General features: G+C 39.5%; 1 protein-coding gene across 1 annotated transcript in view; it reads right to left on the bottom strand.

Moving 5' to 3' along the window:
* Positions 1–25,199, bottom strand: part of CHSY3 (chondroitin sulfate synthase 3) — a 293,421-nt gene extending 268,222 nt beyond the window's left edge. Inside the window, exons 1-2 of the mRNA XM_025924783.2 lie at positions 23,826–25,199; positions 21,109–21,392 (exon numbers count right to left, since the gene is read on the bottom strand). Of these exons, the coding sequence (XP_025780568.1) occupies positions 21,109–21,392; positions 23,826–24,633 (1,092 nt within the window). The 5' untranslated portion in view covers positions 24,634–25,199. The remainder of the gene's footprint in view (positions 1–21,108; positions 21,393–23,825) is intronic.
* Between the last annotated feature and the right edge of the window lie 847 nt (positions 25,200–26,046).

Consider the following 26,046-nt stretch of genomic DNA (forward strand, 5'->3'; position numbering starts at 1 on the left):
TTTATTTATTTATTTATTTATTTATTTATTTATTTATTTATGTACTTATTTATTTTATTTATTTGAGCATCAGGCAAAAGTTTATTAGAGTGTAAGATCAGAACGTAAGAACAGTATGAAAGCTCTCTTAACAGAGAGGGGACATTCGAAAGTGAATGCCACGACTATAGGCAAGGTGTTTTGTTTTATAGGGTTTTGATCAACCCCCTTCCTTCCCCCTTGTTCCTTCTCAGGTTTTCCCCTTATTGGCTAGGTAATTCTACATGCCTAGTCATTCCTTTTTGCTGGCTCACTATCACTGAATGAGGGGTGGACACAGAGGCAATTTACAATTAACTGGATTGGAAAGAATGAGTTACATTGGATAAGAATTTGAATATGGCAGTTTTCAAAGAGATTAAGTTAACCTAGTAGCCTAAGAGTTCCTGGAATTCCAAGATATTACTTTAACTGGAAGCCTAGAAAGTTCCCAGGGGTCAAAGAAGATTCTCACTTCTTTCCAGGATTCACAGATCATGTCTCCTCTGCAGTCTTTGCGTTGCTTTCTGCCAACAGTTTGGCTCTTTGGTACTCACTGACACAGTCATCCCTATGATAGAAGAATGTCCAATTTTCTCTTTTGGTGCTGTGACTCCTTCTTCTACAGCTTTGACCTAGGGGAGGTGGCGGGTCCCAACAACCATGCCCTCAGGGCACCATGCACAGCCCATCTTGGCTCATCTCTTCTCTATGCTTGGAAAACTGACCTACCTACTATTCAAAGTTAAGATCAACTTCTCCATGAAGCTCTTCTGCCAAATTTCATAGCTCCCAGGGATAGTTCCATATATATATACACATATATATATATTTTTTGTTTGTTTGTTTGTTTGTTTTAGTGTTTAGTTTTATTTTTGAGAGAGAGTGTGAGCAGGGAGGGGCAAGGAGAGAGGGGGACAGAGGATCTAAAGTGGGCTCTGAGGTGATAGGAGTGAGCCAGACACAGGGCTCGAACTCAGGAAACATGAGATCATGACCTCAGCCAAAGTCAGACACTCAACAACTGAGCCACCCAGGTGCCCCCAGGGATGGCTCCTTTTGAACATGCTATAGTGAAGATTATCTTTTTTCCTAGCTATACTCTCAACTCTTTAAGAGAAGTTTATGTCTTTAGAACAATACATGCAATCTTATATTGGTAAGTGCTTGAAATGCATTCATTCTGACATGGGCTGTTGTTCTAACATTTCCACTGTATGACTTTACTGTAAACTCTAGGATTCTAAAGCTGTTATCTGAAGCACTATCTCTATTTTCATATTCTATCTAGAGCTAAGCATTCGGCTGGCACTCAACACAAGCCTGCTTATTATGACGATTCTAATAAAAATGGTAATAAACCCATTTATCTGCAGGGATTTTCACAAGAATTTATTAACAATGTAAGTCCATGTAAAAGGCACTCCTAGAAGCTAATAATTATGAACACTCATAATAAAAATCTCTGAAATAATGGTTTCTACAAAGTTTCAGCTTTTTTAAAAACAATATGTAACTACTTCTGAAAATTTTCCTCTATGTATATGCACTTCTGAGAAGTACATGAGAAATCTTCATTCTAACACAAACTAGTTAACAGAACAAAGAATATTTTTAAGATAAATTCATGCATTCTCAGAATATACCCCAACAAGTGAAATTCTAGTGTGATACACATGCCCTAATACACATGCGTGATACTTTGTTCCTAAACAGTACAGCTGAAAGAAAAAAAAAAATTAAGATAAAACTGACAGCCTACCTTTTTACTCTTGCCCTGAGGTAAAGTAAAATATACAATTTTCTGCTTCTATAGAAAATGAAAACTTTAGTGTCGGATATTTTTCCTGTAAACATACACGCTTAGGACTAGAAGGACTATAACACTTTTGGTCCTTTTCATTCACTCTTTACAGGTCTCTCCCAGAAAGATGAAGACACTCTTTATCTCCAACAGGAAAGGATGTGGCAAGGATGCTAAAACTGATGGCAGCAGCTCTCCATTCTGGTCTTTACTGTCTGACCTTTGTAGCCTACGTCATTTCTTTCCAATTTCCTCATACTGAATATACTTGAACTTGTCTATTCCAATCTGACAACATAGTTTTAAAATAAAAATGAAATGTCATTCTTTGAAAGTTAAGGCAGAATGTCAATGTAATATTACGGAGAAAAATATGGTCTTTGGAATCAAATAAACCAGAGTTCAAAGCAAGACTCAAACAGCTCTCTGGCTGTGTGAATTTGGGCAAGTTACAAAAGTGCTCTGAGTATGGTGCCCATTTATACCCTAAGACAAAAGAAAGGACACTTTAACTTACTTAATCACCCTTACAGCACAGAAAAGCATGTTAAAGCATCCAGTAAAGTGTTTGGTATGCACCTAATGATCAATAGTTATTTTTATAGCTATGTATCAATATAAACCAGTTTGATGCTTATATTATTATTATTATTATTATTATTATTATTATTATTTTATGTACTCAAGTTAAAAAGCTTAGGTGGGCAATTAGGTAATTGCTCATCATATAATAAACACTAGACATTTTAGACATTTCCTAGCATAGTCTTTGTTCTTAACGAGACAGAGTAAAATGAATAGAACCACACTAAGCTCTGGATCAACATTAGACTAGGTTGTATACACTGCTTTTTACACTACCCTAAATCCTTACTCTGGTTTCCATTTTCCCATGGGCTACATACCTTAACTGTTAACATGATGTAGAGATGCAACTAAATTTACTTCAATATCAAGAAATTGCACCAAAGACTCTAAGATACCTGAGAATAAACCTAACCAAAGAGGTAAAAGATCTGTACTCTGAAAACTATAGAACACTATTGGAAGGAATTGAAAAGGACAGGAAGAAATGGAAAACCATTTCATGCTCATGGACTGGAAGAGAGAAATATTGTTAAAATGTCTGTATGATCCAAAGCAATCTATACATTTAATGCAATCCCTATCAAAATACCATCAGCATTTTTCAGAGAGCTAAAACAAACAATCCTAAAATTTGTATCAAACCAGAGAAGACCTAAGATAGCCAAAGCAATCTTGAAAAAGAAAAGCAAAGTTGGAGGCATCGAAATTCCACACTTTAGGAATGCCTGAGTGACTCAGTCAGTTAAGCTTCCAACTTCATGATCTCACAGTTTGGTTCATGAGTTCGAGCTCCACATCAGAATATGTGGTGATTCTTGGTCTCCCTCTCTCTCTGCCCCTCCCTGATTCATGCTCTCTCTCTCTCTCTCTCTCTCAAAATAATTAATTAACTAATTTTACAAAATAAGTTCTTCTTAAAAAAAAATTCCAGACTTCAAGTTATATTACAAAACTGTAGTGATCAAGACAATATGGTACCAGCACAAACATACACACACAGATCAATACAACAGAATAGAAAACCTAGAAATGAACCGACAACTGTATGGTCAATTGACAAAGCAAGAAAGAATCTCCAATGGAATAAAGACAGTCTCTTCAACAAATGGCGTTAGGAAAACTGACAGCAACAAGCAGGAGAATGAAACTGGACCACTTTCTTACACCATACACAAAAATAAACTCAAAATAGATAAAAGACCTAAATTTAAGACAGAAAACCATCAAAATCCCAGAGCCAAACATCGGCAGTCACCTCTCTGATATGGGCTGTATCAACGTCTTACTAGATACATCTCCTGAGGCAAGGGGAACAAAAGCAAAAATTAACTATCAGAATTTCATCAAAAGAAAAAGCTTCTGCACAGTGAAGGAAACAGTCAACAAAACTACAATGAGACCTCACCTCACATCTGTCAGAATGGCTGAAATCAAAAAGAGAAGAAGCACCAAGTGTTGGTGAGGATGTGGAGAGGATGTGCACTGCATGCACTGTTGGTAGGAATGCAAACTAATGCGGCCACTCTGGGAGAACAGTATGGAGGTTTCTCAGAAAGTTCAAAATAGAATTACCCTATGACCCAGCAATTGCACTACCAGGTATTTACCCAAGGGTACAAAAAATACTGATTTGAAGGGACACATGCTTATAGCAGCATTATCAACAATAGCCAAGTCACAGAAAGAGCCCAAACGTCCACTGACTGATGAATGGATAAAGAAGAAGTGGTATATCTATACACATACACACACACACACACACACACACACACACACACACACACTCAATGGAACATTACTCAGCCATCAAAAAGAATGAAATCTTGTCATCTGCAACAATGTGTATAGAGCTAGAGTGTATTATGCTAAGTGAAATAAGTCAGTCACAGAAAGACAAATACCATATGATTTCATTCATATGTGGGATTTGAAACAAATCAACAACAAATCAAGAAACGAAACAAATGAGCAAAGAGGGAAAAAGAGAGAGAGATGTAAACCAGGAAACAGACTTTACAGAGAACAAAATGATGGTTACCAGCGGGGAGGTAGATAGCGGGATGGGCTAAATAGGTGATGGTATTAAGGAGGGCACTTATTGTGATGAATACTGACTATTCTAAGTGATGAATCACTAAACCCTATACCTGAGAATAAGATTATACTGTCTGTTAGCTAAATGGAACTAAAACAAACACTTGGAAAGAAAAAAAAACAAAAGAAATAAATCTGACCAATACAGCTCTACAAAATGATGCCAACATTATCCACCAATTTTTTAAACAGAAGAAAATCTATTAGATTCAGATCTAGATTAGTTTGTCTAAGCCACATTAATTCTACTTTACAGAAAAAAGTACAGCAAATGTACTAACAAAAAAAGCATTTTCACAAATCTCTAACATTCCAAAATGTGACTAATAAATGTATAGGAACTGGCCATGAGAATAATATACTGCTAAAATCATTCTTTATTCAACTTACCTAAGAGTTGTGGAAACTGGATGACTCCCATAGAGTCATGCATGTAAATTGAGAAACAATACTAGTATGGAGAAATGGAAAACTAAAAAAGGGATTCACCACTCACATTCCTAAAAATATTTTTTTCACATAGCATTTTCGGTCACAAATCATCTTTGGGACAAGGAATAAAGTGAAAGCAGGGTTCTTTAAAAAGGTAAAAGGAGGCACCTGGGTAGCTCAGTCGGTTGGGTGGCCAACTTTGGCTCATGAGTATAAGCCATGAGTATAAGCCCCATGCTGGGCTCTGTGTTGACAGCTCAGAGCCTGGAGCCTGCTTCAGATTCTGTGTCTCCCTCTCTCTCTGCCCCTTCCCTGCTCATGCTCTGTCTCTCTCTCAAAAAAATTAATAAACATTAAAAAAATTTTTAAATAAAACATTTTATATAATCAGGAATTATCAGCATCATTACTTACATATTTTATACAACTGGTAATTGCTAGAAAATAAAGCCTGGAGAGCATCAGAACAGATCTGCTCGCCATTATTTCCAGACACATTTTACAATTATCTGTCAAAGTTGATAAAATCAATTTCACTCATTATGACTTTTCAAGCAACTCTTCAAATGAGGTACTTGGAGAAATGGAACTCTGGTCTAATGCAAAAGAGATTTAAGTTTTACAAGCCTTGGAGAGTTTGAGGGTGTCTGCCAGGCTGGTCCTGGCATTTAACAACACAAAACCATGTGACCTTGTGTTAAAAGTGTCAAAATTGAAATAAGGTGATGTATTTTCTTCCTTAATATGGCAATTTAGTTTTATAAGAGAAGTGTAATCAAAATTCATAATGCCACTGTGGCTATATATCTGCTAGCTATTACTTTTAAAATGGGGCGCCTGGGTGGCGCAGTCGGTTAAGCGTCCGACTTCAGCCAGGTCACGATCTCGCGGTCCGGGAGTTCGAGCCCCGCGTCAGGCTCTGGGCTGATGGCTCGGAGCCTGGAGCCTGTTTCCGATTCTGTGTCTCTCTCTCTCTCTGCCCCTCCCCCGTTCATGCTCTGTCTCTCTCTGTCCCAAAAATAAATAAACGTTGAAAAAAAAAATTTTTTTTTAAATGGATTGAGGCTGGGGCACCTGGGTGGCGCAGTCGGTTAAGCGTCCGACTTCAACCAGGTCAAGATCTCATGGTCCGTGAGTTCGAGCCCCGCGTCGGGCTCTGGGCTGATGGCTCAGAGCCTGGAGCCTGTTTCCGATTCTGTGTCTCCCTCTCTCTCTGCCCCTCCCCCGTTCATGCTCTGTCTCTCTCTGTCCCAAAAATAAATAAACGTTGAAAAAAAAAATTAAAAAAAAAATAAATAAATGGATTGAGGCAGAATAAAACCTGGTAATTGCATTTCAACACTAAGAGTGCTAGAAAATGAAGAAACATTAAGAGAATAAAGGACAGGAAATTAAAATTTTGTTAAGATTACAAAAATTAGAACTTGGTTGAGATAAGAAAAAAAGGACCAAAAATTAAAATGTATTCAAATTAGGACCTTACAGGACCTGATGAAAATACCTACATTTACACTAATTTTGCTTTATTATAAAAGTATCATAATCATTTTATAATTATGTATGTATTTTGTATTTCAATGAATATACTACCATTTATTATATTGCTTAGGTTTCAAAAATCTAATTTATGGTATACTGTGAAATGCTCTTCAAATGAAAAAACAAATCAATTCAAATGGATTTGAAATTATTTTAAAAATTGATTGTTAGACCATCTATATGCAGAATTTACTGGAGTAAATATATAAATATTATTGCAACAAATGTGTATAACAACAAGAGTAATCATCAGTCACATGATGACAACCAATAAAAGCAAACATTCACAAACACTACTACAAAATGTACTGTCAGAAAAGCAAATACTGATTAACAAAGGCTATTTGATTATACTGGGTCTTTCTATAGACTTTTCAAAGTCAGCAGACATTCTTGCCATGATTTAATTGACTATAATTTTGTAAATCTTTAAGGCTATTTAATTAAAATGGGAAACCGAAATAAGAGAAAGGTTAAATATGAGAAATGCAGAAAGGAAACATATGAATAAAGGAAACATATGAATCTTAATGTAAGCAATTATATGGGTAGGATATTAAGGATGATGGATTTATATGCTATGTAATTAATCTAAGGTATTCTGCTCTAAATCTATTTGTAGCAGAAGCTCCTAATGTTCTATTAAGACATAAAATAGACTATATGTTCATAATTCCTAAACTCTAGTTTCACAAAGGAAGATATGCATCTTAAGGTATTTAAACACTAAGCAAAAGCCATACAAGATAGAAACCTTGTAACTTAGTTCTATACTGTAAGAATAACCTCCAGATATAACAAAGAATATCCTATAAGTATTCAATCAATTACTTATCTAAAACTATCAACAAAATTTTCAAGAGAAGTAAAAAATAACTTTAGTCTATTGCCAAATAATATTGTGTAATATAGATCCACACTTTAATGACCCTAAATTTGTTTGGTAATTCTACTGCAGGAAACTTTACAATGACATAATATATTGCATACAAGATCTGGCAAATAACATATAAAAAATGGAAGCCCAAATTTATGACTTGACATTTATTATGCTTTATGCCCGTTATCTTCTTACTGGTTGTTTAGTAGTAAAGCACTTCTGTGCCTCTCAATTAAATCTGTCCTCAGAAGCTCCTAAGTTAATAAATTTAAATATGCATATTTACATACATGTTTACATTAAATATAACAAACATACTTAACATATTATATGGTAAATGTAATATATTATCATATTTATTTATTTCCTTAATATTTAATACATATTTAAATATTTCCTTCATATTCAAGAAATATAAAATATGCTTTTGGGGTGCCATCTGCCTGGCTCAAGTGAAAGAGTAGGCAACTCTTGGTCTTGGGGTTTTAAATTCCAGCCCCACATTGGGTGTAGAGATTATTTACATAAATGAATAAACTTTAAAAAAAAGATGTAGGGGCGCCTGGGTGGCGCAGTCGGTTAAGCGTCCGGCTTCAGCCAGGTCACGATCTCGCGGTCCGGGAGTTCGAGCCCTGCGTCAGGCTCTGGGCTGATGGCTCAGAGCCTGGAGCCTGTTTCCGATTCTGTGTCTCCCTCTCTCTCTGCCCCTCCCCCGTTCATGCTCTGTCTCTCTCTGTCCCAAAAATAAATAAAAACGTTGAAAAAAAAATTAAAAAAAAATAAGATGTAAAATATGTTTTTAATATTACAATTTGTACCAGGCTACCTTTCAGATCACACTATACATATCTTAAATAAATCAGATAATAATTTTACATATTCAAATACACATTTTTTTAAAAAGGGTTAACCATGTGGGGAGTCTGTTACTCTTTTTAAAAATTTATTTATTTATTTTAGTTTTGGTTTTTCAGGGTTTTTAAAAAATTGTTTTTAATGTTTATTTATTTTAAAGATACAGAGTGTGAGTGGAGGAGGGGCAGAAAAAGAGAGAGGGAGAGAGAGAGGGAGACACAGAATCTGAAGCAGGCTCCAGGATCCGAGCTGTCAGCACAGAGCCTGACATAGGGCTCAAACCCACAAACTATGAGGTCACAACCTGAGCAAAAGTCGGATGCTTAACCAAATGAGTCACCCACGTGCCCCAGTTTTTTGGTTTTGTTTGTTTGCAATTGTTGTGATGAGCACTGGGTTGTATGGATGCAGTGAGTCACTACATTGTACACTTGAAACTAATGTTACACTGTATATCAACTAACTGGGATTTGAATAAAACCTTAAAAAAACACACAATAAAAAATTTTAGCAACTGGGGCACCTGGGTGGCTCAGTCGGTTGAGCGTCCGACTCGGGCTCAGGTCATCATCTCATGGTTCGTGAGTTCGAGCACCATGTCAGGCTCAGTGCTGACAGCTCAGAGCCTGGAGCCTGCTTTGGATTCTGTGTCTCCCTCTCTCTCTGCTTCTCCCCCACTCATGCTCTGTTGGTCTTTCACAAATAATAAATAAACATTAAAAATTTTTTTTTTAATTTAGCAATCCAGAAAAGATGGAAATATATATACTGATTGCAGGCTGCTGCACTGTCCATTTTCCTTTTGCTCTCACGTAAATGCATGCAGTGCCTCTTAAAATAAGAGACAATTTTCAGTTTTTTTTTTTTTTTGTTTTTGTTTTTTTTAATTTTTTTTTTTTTAACGTTTATTTATTTTTGGGACAGAGAGAGACAGAGCATGAACAGGGGAGGGGCAGAGAGAGAGGGAGACACAGAATCCGAAACAGGCTCCGGGCTCTGAGCCGTCAGCACAGAGCCCGACGCGGGGCTCGAACTCACGGACCGCGAGATTGTGACCTGAGCCGAAGTCGGACGCTTAACCGACCGAGCCACCCAGGCGCCCCTCAGTTTTGTTTTTAAATACTAGGCAACAATAAATAAGAGAATAGGGTGCCTGGGTGGCTCTGTCGGTTAATCATCCAACTTCAGCTCAGGTAATGATCTCATAGTTCGTGAGTTTGAGCCCCCCGTCTGGCTCTGAGCAGCCTGGAGCCTGCTTCAGATTCTGGATTTCACTCTCTTCTCTGCCTTCCTCCACTCGCTCGCTCTTTCTCTCTCTCTCTCTCTCTCAAAAATAAAACATTAAAAAAAAATTTTAAATAAAAGATAATGATGATTTTTTTAAAGAGAATGAGATTAATGAAAATGAGGTAACGACAGAATAACTTCAGGAAATGTTCTTTATTGAAAAAAGCAACATTCACAGCAATGTATATAATATGCCACCTCTTGTGAAAAATGTAAATTCGGGAGGTGTGCAATACTATACATGCATAGTCTCACATGCAAAAGAAACTCTGGAAAAAAGAGTAGACAGTTGTTAGGGGGAAGGCCTCTCCAGGCAGATGGAGTCCAGGAATTGAAAGATTTTTAACTATATCCATTTTTATGCCTTGTTTTTGAACCATTTTATAATATTACTAGTTCCAATCACCAAATAAAATTTGAATTGTAAACAATTTAAAAATCAATGACTCTTAATAAATTAAATTTTAGACAATCTTTTAATCCTATGGCTTTGGCATGGTTTTTCTTTTTACATTTTAAACAATAACTGTTTCACCCATGAGTGAAGCTTGCCTAAAACAAATGCATTCACGTAGTCTGATAATACCTACGGTACAGCCATACTCCTACCAGCTTAATCTCAGAGAGCAACAGCTTTGTAGGCCTCAATCTTCTACTAAGAAGTACTTACAAAGGACTGCAAAACTGAACATGATGTCTTACCCCTTATCCCCTCAGATCTCACCCTCCTGGCCTGTTATTCAACTCCAGCTTCCCTTCTGCCCTCTGGCAAGTTCTTGACTTGACTGCTGACTGCTTTTGGCAGGAGAGCTTCTTCCTCACATGGTTCAAATATCATCTTCTTAGTAAAGCCCACCTAACCACCCGATTTAAAATTGCACACCCACAGTCTTGTGTTCTTTTGGCCTTCCCTTACTGATTTACTCTTTTTCCCCTCTAGAAAACAAGGCAGTAATTTTGTCCATTTCTTTTCTTTCTCTTTTTTTCTTCCTACAAAAGGGCCAGGAATATTCGTTGTTCAATAAGTATTTGTTGAATAGATAAATAATAAACAAAATTCAATGTATCCAAAATGGACCTCCATTTTCCTCACCCTCTGCCCACAACTGAAACACACCAATCACCCACACTCACCCTTCTTCCTTTATTCGCGGTCTCTGGGAATAGTACTAGCATATGAATCCAAAGCCCAGGAGTTACCTTGTACTCTCCCCCATTACACCCTGTATGTAATCAATCACCTACTTCTATCAATTTTCTTTCCTCGCTAGGCTCACCTCTACTGCCACTTTTACTCTTTCATCAAGACTCATCTCTCATGGGTCTGGTACCATATCATCCTAGTTGTCTTTTGTTACTATCCCTAGGAACTAAAAAGTCCATCCTTCCATTCTACAACCATTACCTGTAGCATAATGTGATCATGGCATTCACCAATGAAAAAAAATAATCTTCAAAGCTCCCCATGATCTATGGAACTGATTTTCCACTCTGACTACTCATTACAATTGCCCAGAGATTTTTAGCAATTCTACACAAGTGCTCCATCACAACTACGGTATCTAAACCAATGACATCTCCCCAGGTGATTCTAAGAATCAGTGATCTACAAGGTATAATCCTAAACCTCTAAAGATGATGTACAAGGCCTTTCCTGAGTTCTACCAACAGCTTTTGAGCCTCATTTCTCCTACCTCCAGACATACTTGAAGCAAACACACTATTTGCCATCATGCTGTTCTTCCACCTTTGCTTCCTCAGGCACCCTGACTTACCTGGTAATGCACCTGTATATGACGTCTAGTTTGAAGGAAGTACTGCACTTTGCTCTTCTCCTTGGGGACTTCTTCCCTTACAATCCTGTGTATCCTATATTTTTCTCCATTACAGCAGTCAACTATAGCATGGGCATGGAAATACTTGCTGAAAATACTGGCTGAAATCAAATTTACCCAAAAAAGTTTGTAAATAAATTACTGTTTCCGCAATCAAACAGATACTACGTTATCTTTTATCCTTTTGAGCTCCAAGTCACCAGTCAATGTTAATGCAATCAAGTCAATGAAAACATTCCACCTATAATTTTAAGAACTCTGTTACTATACATACTCAAACATATTAAATAAAAACAGGTATAAAAACTCTAGCCTTGCATGGGTTAAAAAAATATTTTTTTTCTAAGAATGTTTTAAAATCTATCTTTAATTAAAAAAAAAGAAAAGAGTAATATGTGAACCATGAAAAGCAGACCATAAGAAAACCTACAGTTATGAGTGATGGCTTTAAATTTATTATCTTAAATCCAGTCACTAACTCTTTGGAACAGGTAAGTAACAAACATAGACAGAAATGCAGAATGTCGATTTCCCTCCTATGATCTACCCCAAAGTAAAACAGAACAAAAAGTCATTTTTAAGGAATAAAGAATGGACTGGATATTTGAATACAGAGAGTGATTTAAAAAAAAGTTATACAGAGGTCTAAATCTTAGAGCCACATTGGAATCACCTAGGGAGTTTGAAACATCACCTATGTGGCAGGTCTCACCTGTTAAGAGACTCTGATATAATGGGTCAAGGATGGGTTCCAGCATCAGATTTTTTCCGAAGTCCCCCAGGGGATTCAATTGTGCAGTCAGGCTGAGGAAGTACTGAATCAGCACGTTCCCTGCTACAGCAAAGCCCATCTTTCAGAAAGCAATTGCAATAAACCCTTTCCAATCAACGTTCTCTTTCCCATGAGGGTAAAAAAGAATATGAACATTGTACACTGGAAAACATTAATAGTAGTTAAGAGTTATACAGGACTTATTATGTGTCAAGCATTAGTCTAAGGCCTTCTAACACGTTGACCTTTTTACATCTCACAATGGCTCTGTAAAGTTGGCACCGTTTTATACCATTCTGCTTCTGCGAAAATAGCTAACAGCTGCAGAACACTTAACACTGCCAGGCATTATTGTGAGTGCTGTTATATACATTGACTCATTTAACCCTTACAACCGTTCTAGGAGGTGGGTACTGGGATTATATCCATTTGATAGATGAGGAAACTAAGGCACAAAGAAGTTAAGTTACTGTCTCAGGCCATACAGCTAGTGAATGGCAGATCTACAACTTGAAGCCAAGTATTCCAGCTCTAGATTTGGTTAAAAAACAAATTCTTAGTGGCCTGTGCTTTACAAAAGGCAAAAAATATATTTACATGCCATCAAACCACTAAACGTGCCTTTGTTTTACTCCTCTTCAGTAAATTAATACAAACAAGAGAGGAAGATGTTCACCTAAGAAAACTCAGATAAAGACCCCGTGATCCCAGTTCCAACACACACATCACTGGTGAACCCAAGTGGAGCTCTCCTGACTTAGAATGAAAGAGAATTCAGAAGGATGACAAAAATGGGAAACCCAACTCTGTATCAGACGTGAAAGCAAGACAACATAGAAGCGGGACTCCCTCCTCCCTCTGAGCTCCATGAGGACAAGGAAGGTCTATGTGTGTTCACTGCTGATGGAGACATATTTGGGCAAATGAAATCGGCCAGCTATATAAGATGTGAGATGACTGAATTCTAAGGCAGACTAGTTTAAATTTAATTTACCACTGTAATTTTTCTCATACTTTGTAACACTCATCATGGGTATTAAATATACTCAACTCATATAAAATTTATTTCTATATATAGGAACATTAGATTAAAAGAGATATTTTCATTAAAATGTTGATTGTTCAATGTTTTCATTTGGGTGTGCAAATTTTACCTAAAATTAAACTTACATTTATATAAAAAATAAAAATTACATAACTTATATGATTATACAATAAATTATCAAATTAATGAAAATAGACATTTCTAATAATCAACTTGATAGCGAGGTAACCACATTGCTAATTCTAGGCCAAGATGTTAGGAATTCTCTTGGACTTCACTCTGAGCTCCTCAGGTGGGACGGCCATTGGGTCTCTAATCTGGTTTGATTTCTCCATGTGTAGCTAGTGTTTCCATCATCCTCTTGATAAGCAAAGAACAATCATGTATCTGTCCTTAACCAATGACACAACAGATACATTCTGGGTTCTCACCAGAGAACATGCATAACTCAAACTTCCTGTTGGCCAACCTACTATGAAACATCTTAGCGAGAGGCAATATCCATGAAGGGCTTTCTGAAAGCTATTCTAAATTTTAAAATAAAATCAAGTAAGGCAGGAGGCAATGGTGCACTTGAACATAACTGCACTGTCTCCAAGTAGAACTCCTCATGCAGAACTGCCCGTCTGTGTGGCACTCCTGGCTTATGTTGAGGTGATTTACAAGAAATACTGAAACAATTCATACTGTTCTACTCACAGAAGTGGTGCTGAGTTTTGTGATCCCTCAGAGCCCCTCTCTGTTCTATGGGAAAGATCTCTTTCAGGTCTCAGTATCTAGGTAAAGTTCTCTTTAACAACAGCAAAACATGAGCCCAACCCACATTTTTAAAGATTTTTTTTTTATTTTTCTACATTTTCCTTTTTCCTTTATTTCTTCACATTTGAATTTAATTTTATTGCATACTACTTTTATTAGCATGCATATATTTTTTCAGCTATCTCTCTTTAATGAATGAAACTGAAAGAGACAATGAAAAGTGCAGATGCCATTGACAGTGAAGAATGAGGGACAGAGCTTGAATGACAAATGGTGAGTAAAGATTTTAGAAACTCAATGAATTAAGAAATCCATTCCATTCATTAGTTAGTTCCAAAACAGGGTTTGCTAATTTTTTTTTTTAGCATTGCTTTGATTTAGTTAATTTAGAAACTTATCACATACTGTGCCATAAATGTCCCACACCTTTCTAAGACAGGGTCACCTTAAATGCATGTTATCATTCAAAATTATTTGTATGTGGTTAAGCCTTAACTAGAGTGTTGTTTAATAATTAGGACAGTAAATGAACAGAACGTTAGAATTCTGAGGGAACGGCAATCGCTTAATTTTTCAGTTTACTCAGGCTTTCTTATTGTTCAATCATATCAAATAATGACTCAAATGACTAAAGACACTGAATTTCTTATTTTAATGAAATTTATGGCTAGCTCAAATACCTCATTATTAAAAGGCACACCTTTGCTCAAAACATGTAACATGTTATTATCAAAGGAAAATGCCGTATCAGTTGTATTACTGAATACATTTATTTGCATGATGAACACTAATTCATTCGATAGAAAAGAGACTGAAATAAATGTTTCTAAAAACATAGGGGGTTTTTTGGAGACCAAGACAAAGCAAGCAGAAGTAAAAAGTTGACTTGGAATTTCTTCAGGAAATTAGTATACTTATGATCAATTAAGGAGGAAAAATATCCAAAGCTTTTAATCTAAGATAGTATTTATGTCGTCATGGAACTTATTTCAAATTGTGTGGAGGCATCTTTCTCACTTACTGTTTTCCACAATTTGTCAGAATCATCTTATAAAGCATATGTTGTCACAATTCAAGTGATAAGGCATCCATTAACAATAACAATAAACTAGCTAAGACTACAAAATATGGAAAAACCACACCATGTTTCTCCTTCAACTTGGAATGCAATTTCATTTTGTACAAGGAAGAAAACAATGTAGCAGAAAAGAAGCTGCATAAAATCAATGCATGATGATTTCATCTGACAAGCGAAATGGGGGTGGGAAGGGTAGGTGTGAGCAGGTTACCGCTTTTAGTTAAAAACTAAACTGTGAATAAGAACCAAGAAAAGATGTTTGAACGACTGAATTTTTGATCCAAGTCCCCACTTATGCTTCTCCATACATATTAATATACTCTGGGGGCATAAACCATGTTCATGATACAGCAAAATTAGCATTGTAGAAGAGTGAAGCCCCTAAGTTAACAGGAAGATGCCAGGGAGGATGTACAATAGCCCTTTAAGAATGGCACAACTATTTTAACCTTAATGGTTATGTTATGAAGAACTTATATGTAGTTAAGTTTTTTATGGTATAGCTCTCTGGTATTATAAGCCCAGAGAAACACTTCCAGAACATATCCTTTTGTGAAATAATGGAATTTTCTAGGGTGTTTATAGCCTTTAGGGGGCCAAGATGAGACATAAGACATTCTGGCTTGAAATTAACTCTTTAAGGAATCTAATAAAAAATCTGTTTAGTCCTAAGAAATGGTTTTTAAGCCCATAGAGAAATATCTTTATCAATATAGAGCTATATTTTATTCGAAACAACATTTAATTGAATGAAATAAAGACACATGCATTCTCTGGCTCCATTTAACTATAAACATTAAGAAGATAAATACACACCGTTCTGAAGATGAGTCTTAGATGAAATGTAAAACTCCCTCATAGGGAGAAGAAGAATCATTAAAATTAAAATCACTTAATGCTTGAATATAAAGGATCACACTAAAACAGAAACCAAAGAAATAGAACTTGCAATTCTCCTAAGGCACATGCTGAAACTGGATTGGCTGAACTGTTTTTAACAGTGAGGACTTTCTAGTTACTAAAAATACACCTACAACAAAGGAAGTATAACTATATTATATGACACACAATTCTAACAGCCAAGTTGGAAAAAATTCTTCTGTAAATTACAGTATTTAAAATACACATCTCATTCTCACTAGAAAATCATTTCATCTTCTAGAGAATATTTTAATTAAAATTTCAACATGTGCGTTATCTGCCTCAAAATATCAGGACTCATAAGCATACCTGGGCCAGGCAGTTAAAATAAACATGCAAGGGAAGCCTGTTGTTAGAATTAGGATATGAAGGGGACTGAACACTGCCGGCCTCTCCTAAAAGCATCTGAAAACAAAAACAGAAAACCTTAAAACACTCCATGAGCCAAACAATGTTTAAGAGCCATATGCAGCCTCCCAAGCTGCCAGATTGCAGCTCAGAGAACTAGAAAAACAGTAGCCAAGATAGAGCTCTACCACAAAAGCGAACTTAGCCAACAGTAGATGCCAATAAATTCTCACACTCACAGAATGAATAAAATAGAATGATTTTTCACGAACATGCTTTAGTTAGTAATCTTTACTTATACAATTTGAGGTATAAATGAGTACAACAGCAACCCATGAAGTGTGTTGATTAACATATGCCATATGTCCTAGGACTCTAGATGTTTCTACCTCCAAGTACCAAAGGGAGAATCATAATTCTGACTCTCCAATGGTCTTAGGCACACAGAGAACCAGTCCATCTGAGGCTGATCAGCAACTAAAGGCCTCTTTAGTCAGAAGAGGTCAAGTCATTCCTGCACCCTAGGAGTGATCTGGGCGCATATTCTGTGATCTCTTGTGACATAGAAGCTGGTCTATCATAAGCACGTTAATTTACTAAGAACTTGATGAAAAGTGGTGCATACCAAATGCATTTGTAATCTATTTTATATATCATTAAATACAGAAAGAAAAAAGTAAAAGGGGAGGAGATGACAGAGAGAGAAACAAAGCAAGAAGCCCCCATGGAAGACATTTTTCCCAGACCATGAGGACCTTACCCCAGGGAGGAAGTAAAGCTATCCATCATTTCCTGCAAAAGTGAGCACCACAGGAACAGGTTCTAGCTACTTGAAAGCCAAGTTCCTGGTGTTCATATAGTTGATTGCAGAATGAGACACTATTAACCTCTGTTTCTAATGAAAATTCCAGAGAAACTCAGAAAAAGGGGCTATTGTTCCGGCAACCCATCTAGAAACCTATACAATATATATTTTTTTTAATATTCAGTCTGATCTATTTGAGATTCCTTAAATATGTATATTAGATCATCACTTGTTAGATAATATTTTCCACACTGTTTTTTTAAGATAAACTATTATTATGGTGCTCAAAGACTGAAGCAAATATGTGTAATGCATCATTTAAACATGCAGACTTCCATGTTTTATAGTAAGTTCTACTGACATGGAATCCCCATACTTTCAGTATTTTTGAAACTTTCTTGCTCTTTGCCAAAAAACCTTAAAGTTGGATTCTTTAACTGAAAAGAATTCAGTTTATTTTTAGTTTGACTCTTTTGATATAGACAAATCATTCATTACTAATCATTAAAAAATATAATAAAATATCGATGAATCCATGTTATGTATAATACATGATCTATTCAGCAACAATTATGGCTATAATAATTAACATTTATTGAAAATTTACTGTGTACTAAACACTATATGAAGGGCTTTACATAGGTTTTCTCGCCAATTCACTTAATCTTCTCCAAAAATTATGTAACAGACACTGTAATAATGTCCAATTTCAGTTGAACTAAACAAGGATCAAAGAACTAACCTACCAAAGACAAGAGAACTCAAACCCAAGTTCAAGTGTATCCTCTCTCTCTCTCAATTAATGCTAAATTGTATATAAAACAGAGAAAGTATACTTTCATTGAACAGTAAATAATACTAAAAGATTTCTAGGTTTTATAAAAATTGTAATTTATCACAAAGAAAAGCTACAAAGTCTATATAGTTTAATTATGTTTGCCCAGTCCTCTTCCTGGAAGATCTTCAAGCCTGTTTATCATTTTTAAAAGATAATATTGCACCATGAATGCTTCATATATTTAAACTCAAAATTCATAGGCAGTGCTTTTAACTCTGTAAGAACTTTTATTAGGAGGGAAAGCCAAACAAAATTCTGAAATCCATGAAAGGTATAGATAAAGAAAATTCAAGATTTTAAGAGAATTCTATCACAGATGGATCTTTTAAAAGAAAAAAGAAAACAAAGTTAAAGATCCTTTCATAGCTTGTTATACGACCAGATGTACAATTTCATCTTTACTGAGGACACCAGTGTACAGTAAAACAGAGGATTCTTTTCAAATAATGTGAACAGTAGCAAAGAATGGACATCAGATGAACTAACCTAAAATCTAAACTGGAAAACCCTAGTTTGTCTGTGATCCAACTGATCTACTCAGGAGTCCCATATAACACAGAACGCATCCTAATATTAACATGCTTAAATTATTACTTAATTGTATATTTACCATTACTAAGTTTCTTAACAGATGCTAATTAATAAATACCTTGGCCATGAAATGTTCCATCATTCCTTTAAATAAGACCTGAGACTTTGTACTACCAAAGCAATGCCCCCTCAAAATTATGTTTAAATAGCTCTTTAAAAACTGATATTCCAAAACAAAGTAAATTCTATGTAATTGTTAAGCAAAAGATAAAGTCAATCTTCTAAAAGAGCACAACTTTATTTTTTTTTTATTTTTTTTTTATTTATATATGAAATTTATTGTCAAATTGGTTTCCATACAACACCCAGTGCTCATCCCAAAAGGTGCCCTCCTCAGTACCCATCACCCACCCTCTCCTCCCTCCCACCCCCCATCAACCCTCAGTTTGTTCTCAGTTCTCAACAGTCTCTTATGCTTTGGCAAAAGAGCACAACTTTAGAGAATAATATTATCTTTTGCGAGGAAAAAAATATAGAAATGATTTCTTCATATAGATTGTGAACTCAGTTGATAACCTAGTATGAGTGTAAATTTAAATGTATTTTGAAAAGTTAATGAAAATACTGTGATCATGACATTACATCTTGTAAGATTTGCAATTTCTTGGTGTATCTGTTCTTTTATGTCAGCTTATGATATGACCTAAAGTTCCACTATAAAATGCCTATATTAAAAATAAAATATTAAGTCGATTCTTGAGCATGTAGGTCACCTGAGTTTACTTTACTCTCCTGGAACATAAATGGGTACACAGCTAGATGAAATGGGTTCACAGCTAGATGAAGACGGCAGGATCAACGAAAACTTGAAGGGAAGGACATTTATTTATTTTTTTTTTTTAATTTTTTTTTCAACGTTTATTTATTTTTGGGACAGAGAGAGAGACACAGAGCATGAACGGGGAAGGGGCAGAGAGAGAGGGAGACACAGAATCGGAAACAGGATCCAGGCTCCGAGCCATCAGCCCAGAGCCCGACGCGGGGCTCGAACCCACGAACCGTGAGATCGTGACCTGGCTGAAGTCGGACGCTTAACCGACTGCGCCACCCAGGCGCCCCGAAGGGAAGGACATTTAAACAAAAGGTTCGTTAAGACCTCTTATGTGATGTTAAGGCAATAAAGTACCAAATAAAACATTATAAATTTCCATCTCTATTTTTAAATATCAATAATTTTGTTTACTCATGCATACAGAGTGAATGTCTCCAAAGTTGTATCTTCATATAAACAAAATCAACCTAATATGTTTTCTATACTGGGTATTTGTTTTATGCCTTTCAGTTAGTTTTATAGCAAATGGAGAAACAAATATTTTTCAGTGAGTTTATTCTAAAATACCTATTTTTAACTATAATGTTCTTGCATTGCAAACATTTTTATTCTACAGGGTAGTCATAGTTATACAATGATACAATTTTAGTATCAAAAGAAATGAGGTAATAACATTTTTAAATTTGCATAGTACATATTCCAAATAACTATTTATTGATAATTTTTAGTTTCTTTAATAGATAGAAGAAATATTACCTAAAAGTGTAAATACCACAAAGTATTAAAAATAAAGCAAAATTAACTAAAATAATTACACAGTAATTACTAAAGTAATTACAAAGTAACTGTGTAATCTTGAGGTATCATGACTTCTCAAGGAACCTATTTGCATGTTTCTTCTATACCGGGAGACAAGAAAAATTTGAAAAGATAAAAAAATGAGTTAAGTTATAATTTACATATGTGTGCAGCTGAGTATATCAAACTCCAATGACCTGAAAACCAAACTACTCAAAACTGCAATACACCAAATGTTAAATCAAATTTTTACTAACACTAACCTTTAGGAAAACTATTTCAAACAAAATTGTATTTCTCTTCAAAACAAATTTCTGAAGGAAAAAAAAATCCCAGAGTATTTCATAAAACTAATTATCACAATAAAAGAACAGTTCCTAACTCAGATTATATAAACAACAGCTGCTGTTCAGGAAATAGAACGGCAGACAGAGACCAATTGTAGGGAACCAGTCATAATACTAAACAGTTACTTAACATCTTCATAACTTCTTCTATTTTCCCAGGTAACAAGCCCCCTTTATTTTGTGAATAAATCTATCATAAATGATACCCTATGAGTTAACTTTTCCTATGATTTAAAAACATGCATGTTAAATTTCCACCTGAAAATCTCCCAAGAAAACTTAAACTGTTCGGAAACAAAGAGATGCAATTATACACCTAACCAAAACAACAACAGCAACAACCAACCAAGTACCAAATGCTAAAAGCTACAACCCAAGAGAATAAAATTAGTCCCTTGTTAGAGACAGGAAATGGATAAGCACGTATATCAACACCAATAAAGCAAATAGAGGGGAAAGAGCATCTTCCAGAGATGTGACCATATATACAGATTCCTGCTTAAAGTTAAGGGCCATGTTAATAAAAAACACCTCCCACAGGCCACGGCTCTGTGAAGAAAGTTATTCCCCACAATCACCCTTGTGTCCATACACGGCTGATGCTGTCATTTTCAAGCAAGAGAATAAACATAGTCATTGCCCCAGGCAATAAACTGGCAAGAATCTATAACATGTGAACATTTTCATCACAGCCTGTCTTACCTCATAAGACCAGACGCACTGAGTTCCACCAAAGCGTCGAACACATCGTCCTACTTCCACGTCCTCATGAGTCGTGTACATTTCTCTGAGGCATTCACCAATATGTGGCACCATCCTCCTGAGAACCTCTCGACTGAAGATCATGCCAGGTCCTCCCATACAGAAGTTCTCTCCAGGCTCCAGCCCCAATTTTCCAAGTTCTTCAATGTTCCCCAGGCCAGTCTGGCCCAGGTAGAGAGGCTTGCTGCTATTGAGTGATCGAAGAAACTCTTCTAACTTATCACCTACAAAGAGAAAGGCAACAATCTCTCCTTTTCCTAATTTCGTAATCATTTAGAACATACAAAGTAAGGGAAAGACCTTTCAACATTGTGCACAAACTCCCCAAAAGTCATAATACAGCTGAAAGGAAGAAAGACCTCTCTGAATATTCTATTACTTTAAAACTATGAAATTTCCGTTACTAATTAAGTCATAATAAAATGTTCTTAACCTTCTACTCAAGGTCACTGGAAAACCTTAAGTATAATAATCACCAGACTTTTTTTTGTAAAAGGTGAGATTATGATAAGGAGATTAATGATAAATTTCTTAGCATATCTGAGTTAATGATAAAATTTTCAGAAAATAACAACATTTATATTCAGCACTGATTGGCAGATTGTTGATATCCGATTAGTATTTTTTCCTGATAAATTGGTCGTGTTTTGTCCTGAACTAAACTTGAGTCACATACAAACAAAAATTGAGAGAGAGAAAGAATATTAAAGTTGTGTTGGAATTTAACTTGGGAACTTTGAAAAGTACCTTTTTGGAAAAAATAAACATTTGTTAAAATAATAATATAATTGGTTTCCTTACAGTATGTAAGTTCATCAAGAAAAACCACTTAAACGTCAAATTGTGTAGCTAAAACACATTTGGTATTTTACAAAGCGACACAATGAAGTAGCCACCTTCTTTATATTCCCAGTCAGCATCTTTACTATCGTTTTTTGATGAGAACTCATCTGCAGTCATTTATCTTGAAGCCACGCCACACCTCCCCCCCTCCCCCTTGGATTTCAGTGAGTTTTAGCTATTATTGGGTTCTTAATTCAAAATGCATTTCATTCTTAATAGAGATGGAATGAATATGGCACTTCGGTGTTCTGAAGGACAGTCTTTCAAACCATTAAGAGAAATGACAGAAGTAGATGCTGTTCGTGCATTTTAGAAATTCTCTGTCAAGTGTGGCAAACTTCTGCCAGGAAACCTTTGTGACTTCAACCATACGCAGAAGACAAGGGGACTAGAAGGGATCTATCACTTATAGCTATATTTAGCTATACATCTGAAATCTGTCTGTAAGATACCGTATTCATTAGAAAGGCAACCATTTATTTTTGTATCGAATCACCAATGGAATGACTTCGCTCTTCCCAACCTAACCCCAAGAAATCTCTAGTTATTACTCCACATTCACTCCCTGAGCCAAAACGGAATTTGTTTGTTTTTCCTTGAATCCTGTGAAAGACTACCTGGATAAGGAGAAAGCCACGAGGCTTTCTTAACAGTAAGGAAGGGCTGCCCCCCTTTGACCAAGAAGCTGGGAAATGGAGGAAGCACTGGGAGACCCTACTTCAACACAACCCTGAGACTTCCCTTGCGTCCATCTCCACAGCGGGCGGTACTGGGAAGATTTACTCCCGCTCTTAAGAACTTCTCTCTGCTGAGTTTAGAAACCTCTGGCCAGAGCCACCCACGATGAGGGTGAAAGACCGCGCCTCTTTTAAAACTGACAAAGTTTTCTCCTGCTGTGGCTGCGCGTGGTTTTGGGGAAGGACTCCAAGCCTCTGCTTATCGCCGCCGCCACCAAGATGGACTGGAAAGGATCCACATTAGTACATGCTAATACAGCTTGGAGCTCCTGGGGTCTGGATAAGTCACCCGCGCTCTCACCTTCTGCGCACCACCAATTCCTGAAAATGCTCTCCTCCGCCCGGGGTTTTATTGAGGTGGGCGGGGGGCGGGGTGGGGGTTAGGGCCCGACTCTGTGCAGCACTGCTGTGGCTGGAAGGAGGTGCGCGCTGGAGCGATGTGGATGTGGGTGCTCAAGGACTCCCGGGGCTTGACGGGGTCGTAAGAGAGGGAAGGAAACGCAGAGGGAACAGTCCCGAATAGCGAAAATAATTCCTTAATCTCACCATTTCTGAAACCGCGCTAGATCCAATCAAAACAAAAGGGTTGTGGAATAAAGCTAGAACACCCGTATCCAGACCGGCTCTCGCCCGCTTCCTCGGTCTTCCCTTCCTTTCCTGAGGACACGCCCCTCTAGATAGATTTGGGAAACTACTACCACCCGGGCTTTCGGAAGAGGACAGAGTAGGAAACGCCTTTGGCTAACCCTAAAGTCCCTTTCCTCAGCGTTGACACAGAGTGAAGAGGAGGGGCAAGCGCTGGGCGGAAAGGAGAACAGCAAGAGTGAGAAAGGCTAATAAAACCGGTCAGGTGTGAGGAGGGTCCAGACTGCAGCAGAAGAGGAGGAGCGGACTAGGCATGGTGGGCGGATGCGAGGGGTGGGGACCGAGGGCTGGGGGCTGCAGGAGCTCAGAGCACGTGCTGGCAGCAAAGCAGAGAGGGGCTGGGCAGGGATTAGGGCTGGTTGCAGAGGAAGGATTCGGGAGAAGAGGGTGGGGGCCAGCGGGCAGGCGGGACAGCCGGCGCTGGGAGGTCACCTTTGATGTAGACATCGTCGTCGGCGCGCATAAACCACTCATACTTGTCCAGGTAGTGGTCGTGCATGTACTTGATCATCATGAAGGACTTTTTCTGGGGAGGGTAGGAGTCGTCCACCCCCGGTAGCGCGATGACAGGCAGGGGTGGCGGGGGCTGGCTCATTCCGGCGTTGGGGGGCTGCTCACTGGAAAAAAACTCCACGCGGCCGGGGATGAAGCGCGCCCAGGTCCGCTGCGCCGCTAGCGCGCGGCTGCCCAGGTACTTCTGCGCGGTCATCACTCCCACATACAGGAAATCCCGGGGTCGGGAGCTCGGGGCGGCAGCGCCCCCGTCCCCGCTGCCGTTGTGGCTACTCCCCGGCCGGCCGCTTCTCCGCTGCCCAGCCGCGCCCCCGTCCTCCTCCTCGGGTTCCCCTTCGGCCCCGGGGGCGCCTGGCAGCCCCGTTGCGCCTTCGGGCTCGCGTCCTCGCCGCCGCTGCTGCAGCGGAGGTGGCTGTTGCCAGGGGCTGCTCCGAAAACTGGTTGCTCCAGGCGCTGCCTGTGGCAGCGGCGGCCCCTGAAGCTCCTGGCGCGCGGGGGGCGGCGACTGCTCCAGCCGCGGCCGGGGCTGAGGTTGGGGGAGCGGCCGCTGCGCGCCAGCGCCGGGGCCAGCGGCCGAGCGGCCGTAGTAGGAGCAGAGGCTGGAGCCGCGTCTCTTCCTCTCGCTCAGCTCGGCCACTCTGGGGGCGATGAGCCAGGACGCGGCGGTGAAGCCCAGAACCAGCCCCAGTGCCACGCTCATCCACGGGCGGCGGGAGCGCACGGCCATCGCGACTGCCCCCGGCGCGGACGCTAGCTGAGTGGCTGCGGCGCTGCGCGCGGGTCCCGCGGCTCACACCCGCCCCTCCTCCGCCTCAGCGCCCCCAGCCCGGGCCGCTGCCCGCCGCCGAGGCGCCGACGCCGGCTCACGGTCGGAGCGCTCCGGGCGCCTGGCCCACTGCGGGTTGCCGCTGCCGGCCGCGCTCCCCGCTCGGCTCTAGGTCCGGGCTCCGAACGAGGGTCGGGAGTGAAACTTCTCCCGGCGGCGCCAGTGGCGGCGGCAGCAGCGAGAGGAGCTGCTGGAGGAGGAGGTGGAGCGGAGGCGGCGGCAACGCGTCCGCTCCTAGGCTGCCACCCTGTCACTGGCGCGCCTGGTCCCTCCCTCCTCCCTCCTTCCCGAGCCCCCGCCCTCGCTCTCCGCCTCCCGCTCCCCCCCGCCGCCGGGCTCCGGACTGGCCCCGAGGAGGAGCCACGAGCAGCACCGCTGCCAGCCCGGGAGAAGCGAGAGCCGCGCTATTTCCCCGTCACCCGCCCTTGGACGCCCCCCGTCCCCGCCTAGGTCCAGAGCCGGCCTCCTCTCCGGAAGGAAACGATCCCGGTCGGGCCGCCTCCGGCTTCCAGCGCCGACGCCCCCTCGTTCCTCCTCCCACGGCCCTAGCTCTCCGTCCCATTTCCCGTCCCGTCCCGCCCCTCCGCCGGCCTCGCAACTCCCGCGTCCGGGGGCTCCACTGCCCTCCTCCCGGCGCGTCGGATCCACTGACCTCATCGGCGGAGCTCGGGTCCCAGAGCCCCCGGCAGGCGCCCGCAGCTCCCGCCCCGCTTGCCTCCCCCGGCCCACAGCGGGTGACGTCCCGGCGTGACCCTTCCCCACTCTGCCCCGCCCAGGTCCGTGCGCGCTCCACTCTTCGCGTTTGCGGTGCTTTTCGCGTCTCCCCTGCTGCTGCTCCTCCGTGTCTCTGCTCTCCGCTCGGTGTCCCGCGCACTGCTGGGGGAACCATCTGTCCCATCCTAGGTCCGGGCTCTAGGACCTCACCTCCCAACCTTCCTAACTTCCCAGTTTCGCCTGCCTCCTTCACCACTCCTCTCCAGTCTACGCAGAGCACCGCTGTCCCTAGGTGTCTCTCCTAAGAAAATCTCAGAGGCAGACACTGACAGATAACGGTGAGTGGGGACCCAGTCCCCAAAGAACATAAAAATCCCATGTTCCCCACCTGTTGAGTTGGGAAGTGTGGGGCTGGTTCCTGGTCTCCGCCTCAGTTCTCCTACTGGCCTCTTGTCTAGAAGTGAGAACCATGAACTATTGTCAGTCTTGGTAAAAGACTTATTCACTGGGAGAGGCCAATGATGGAGAAATGTGAACAAATTCTAGAGCCAATACCCAGAAGATTCAATTTAAGAAAATTCTTGTTACCCGCCCTCAATA

Source organism: Puma concolor, chromosome A1 (assembly GCF_028749965.1).
Source record: "Puma concolor isolate L17-30 chromosome A1, mPumCon1.1.hap2, whole genome shotgun sequence".
In the NCBI taxonomy this organism is placed as follows: Eukaryota; Metazoa; Chordata; class Mammalia; order Carnivora; family Felidae; genus Puma; species Puma concolor.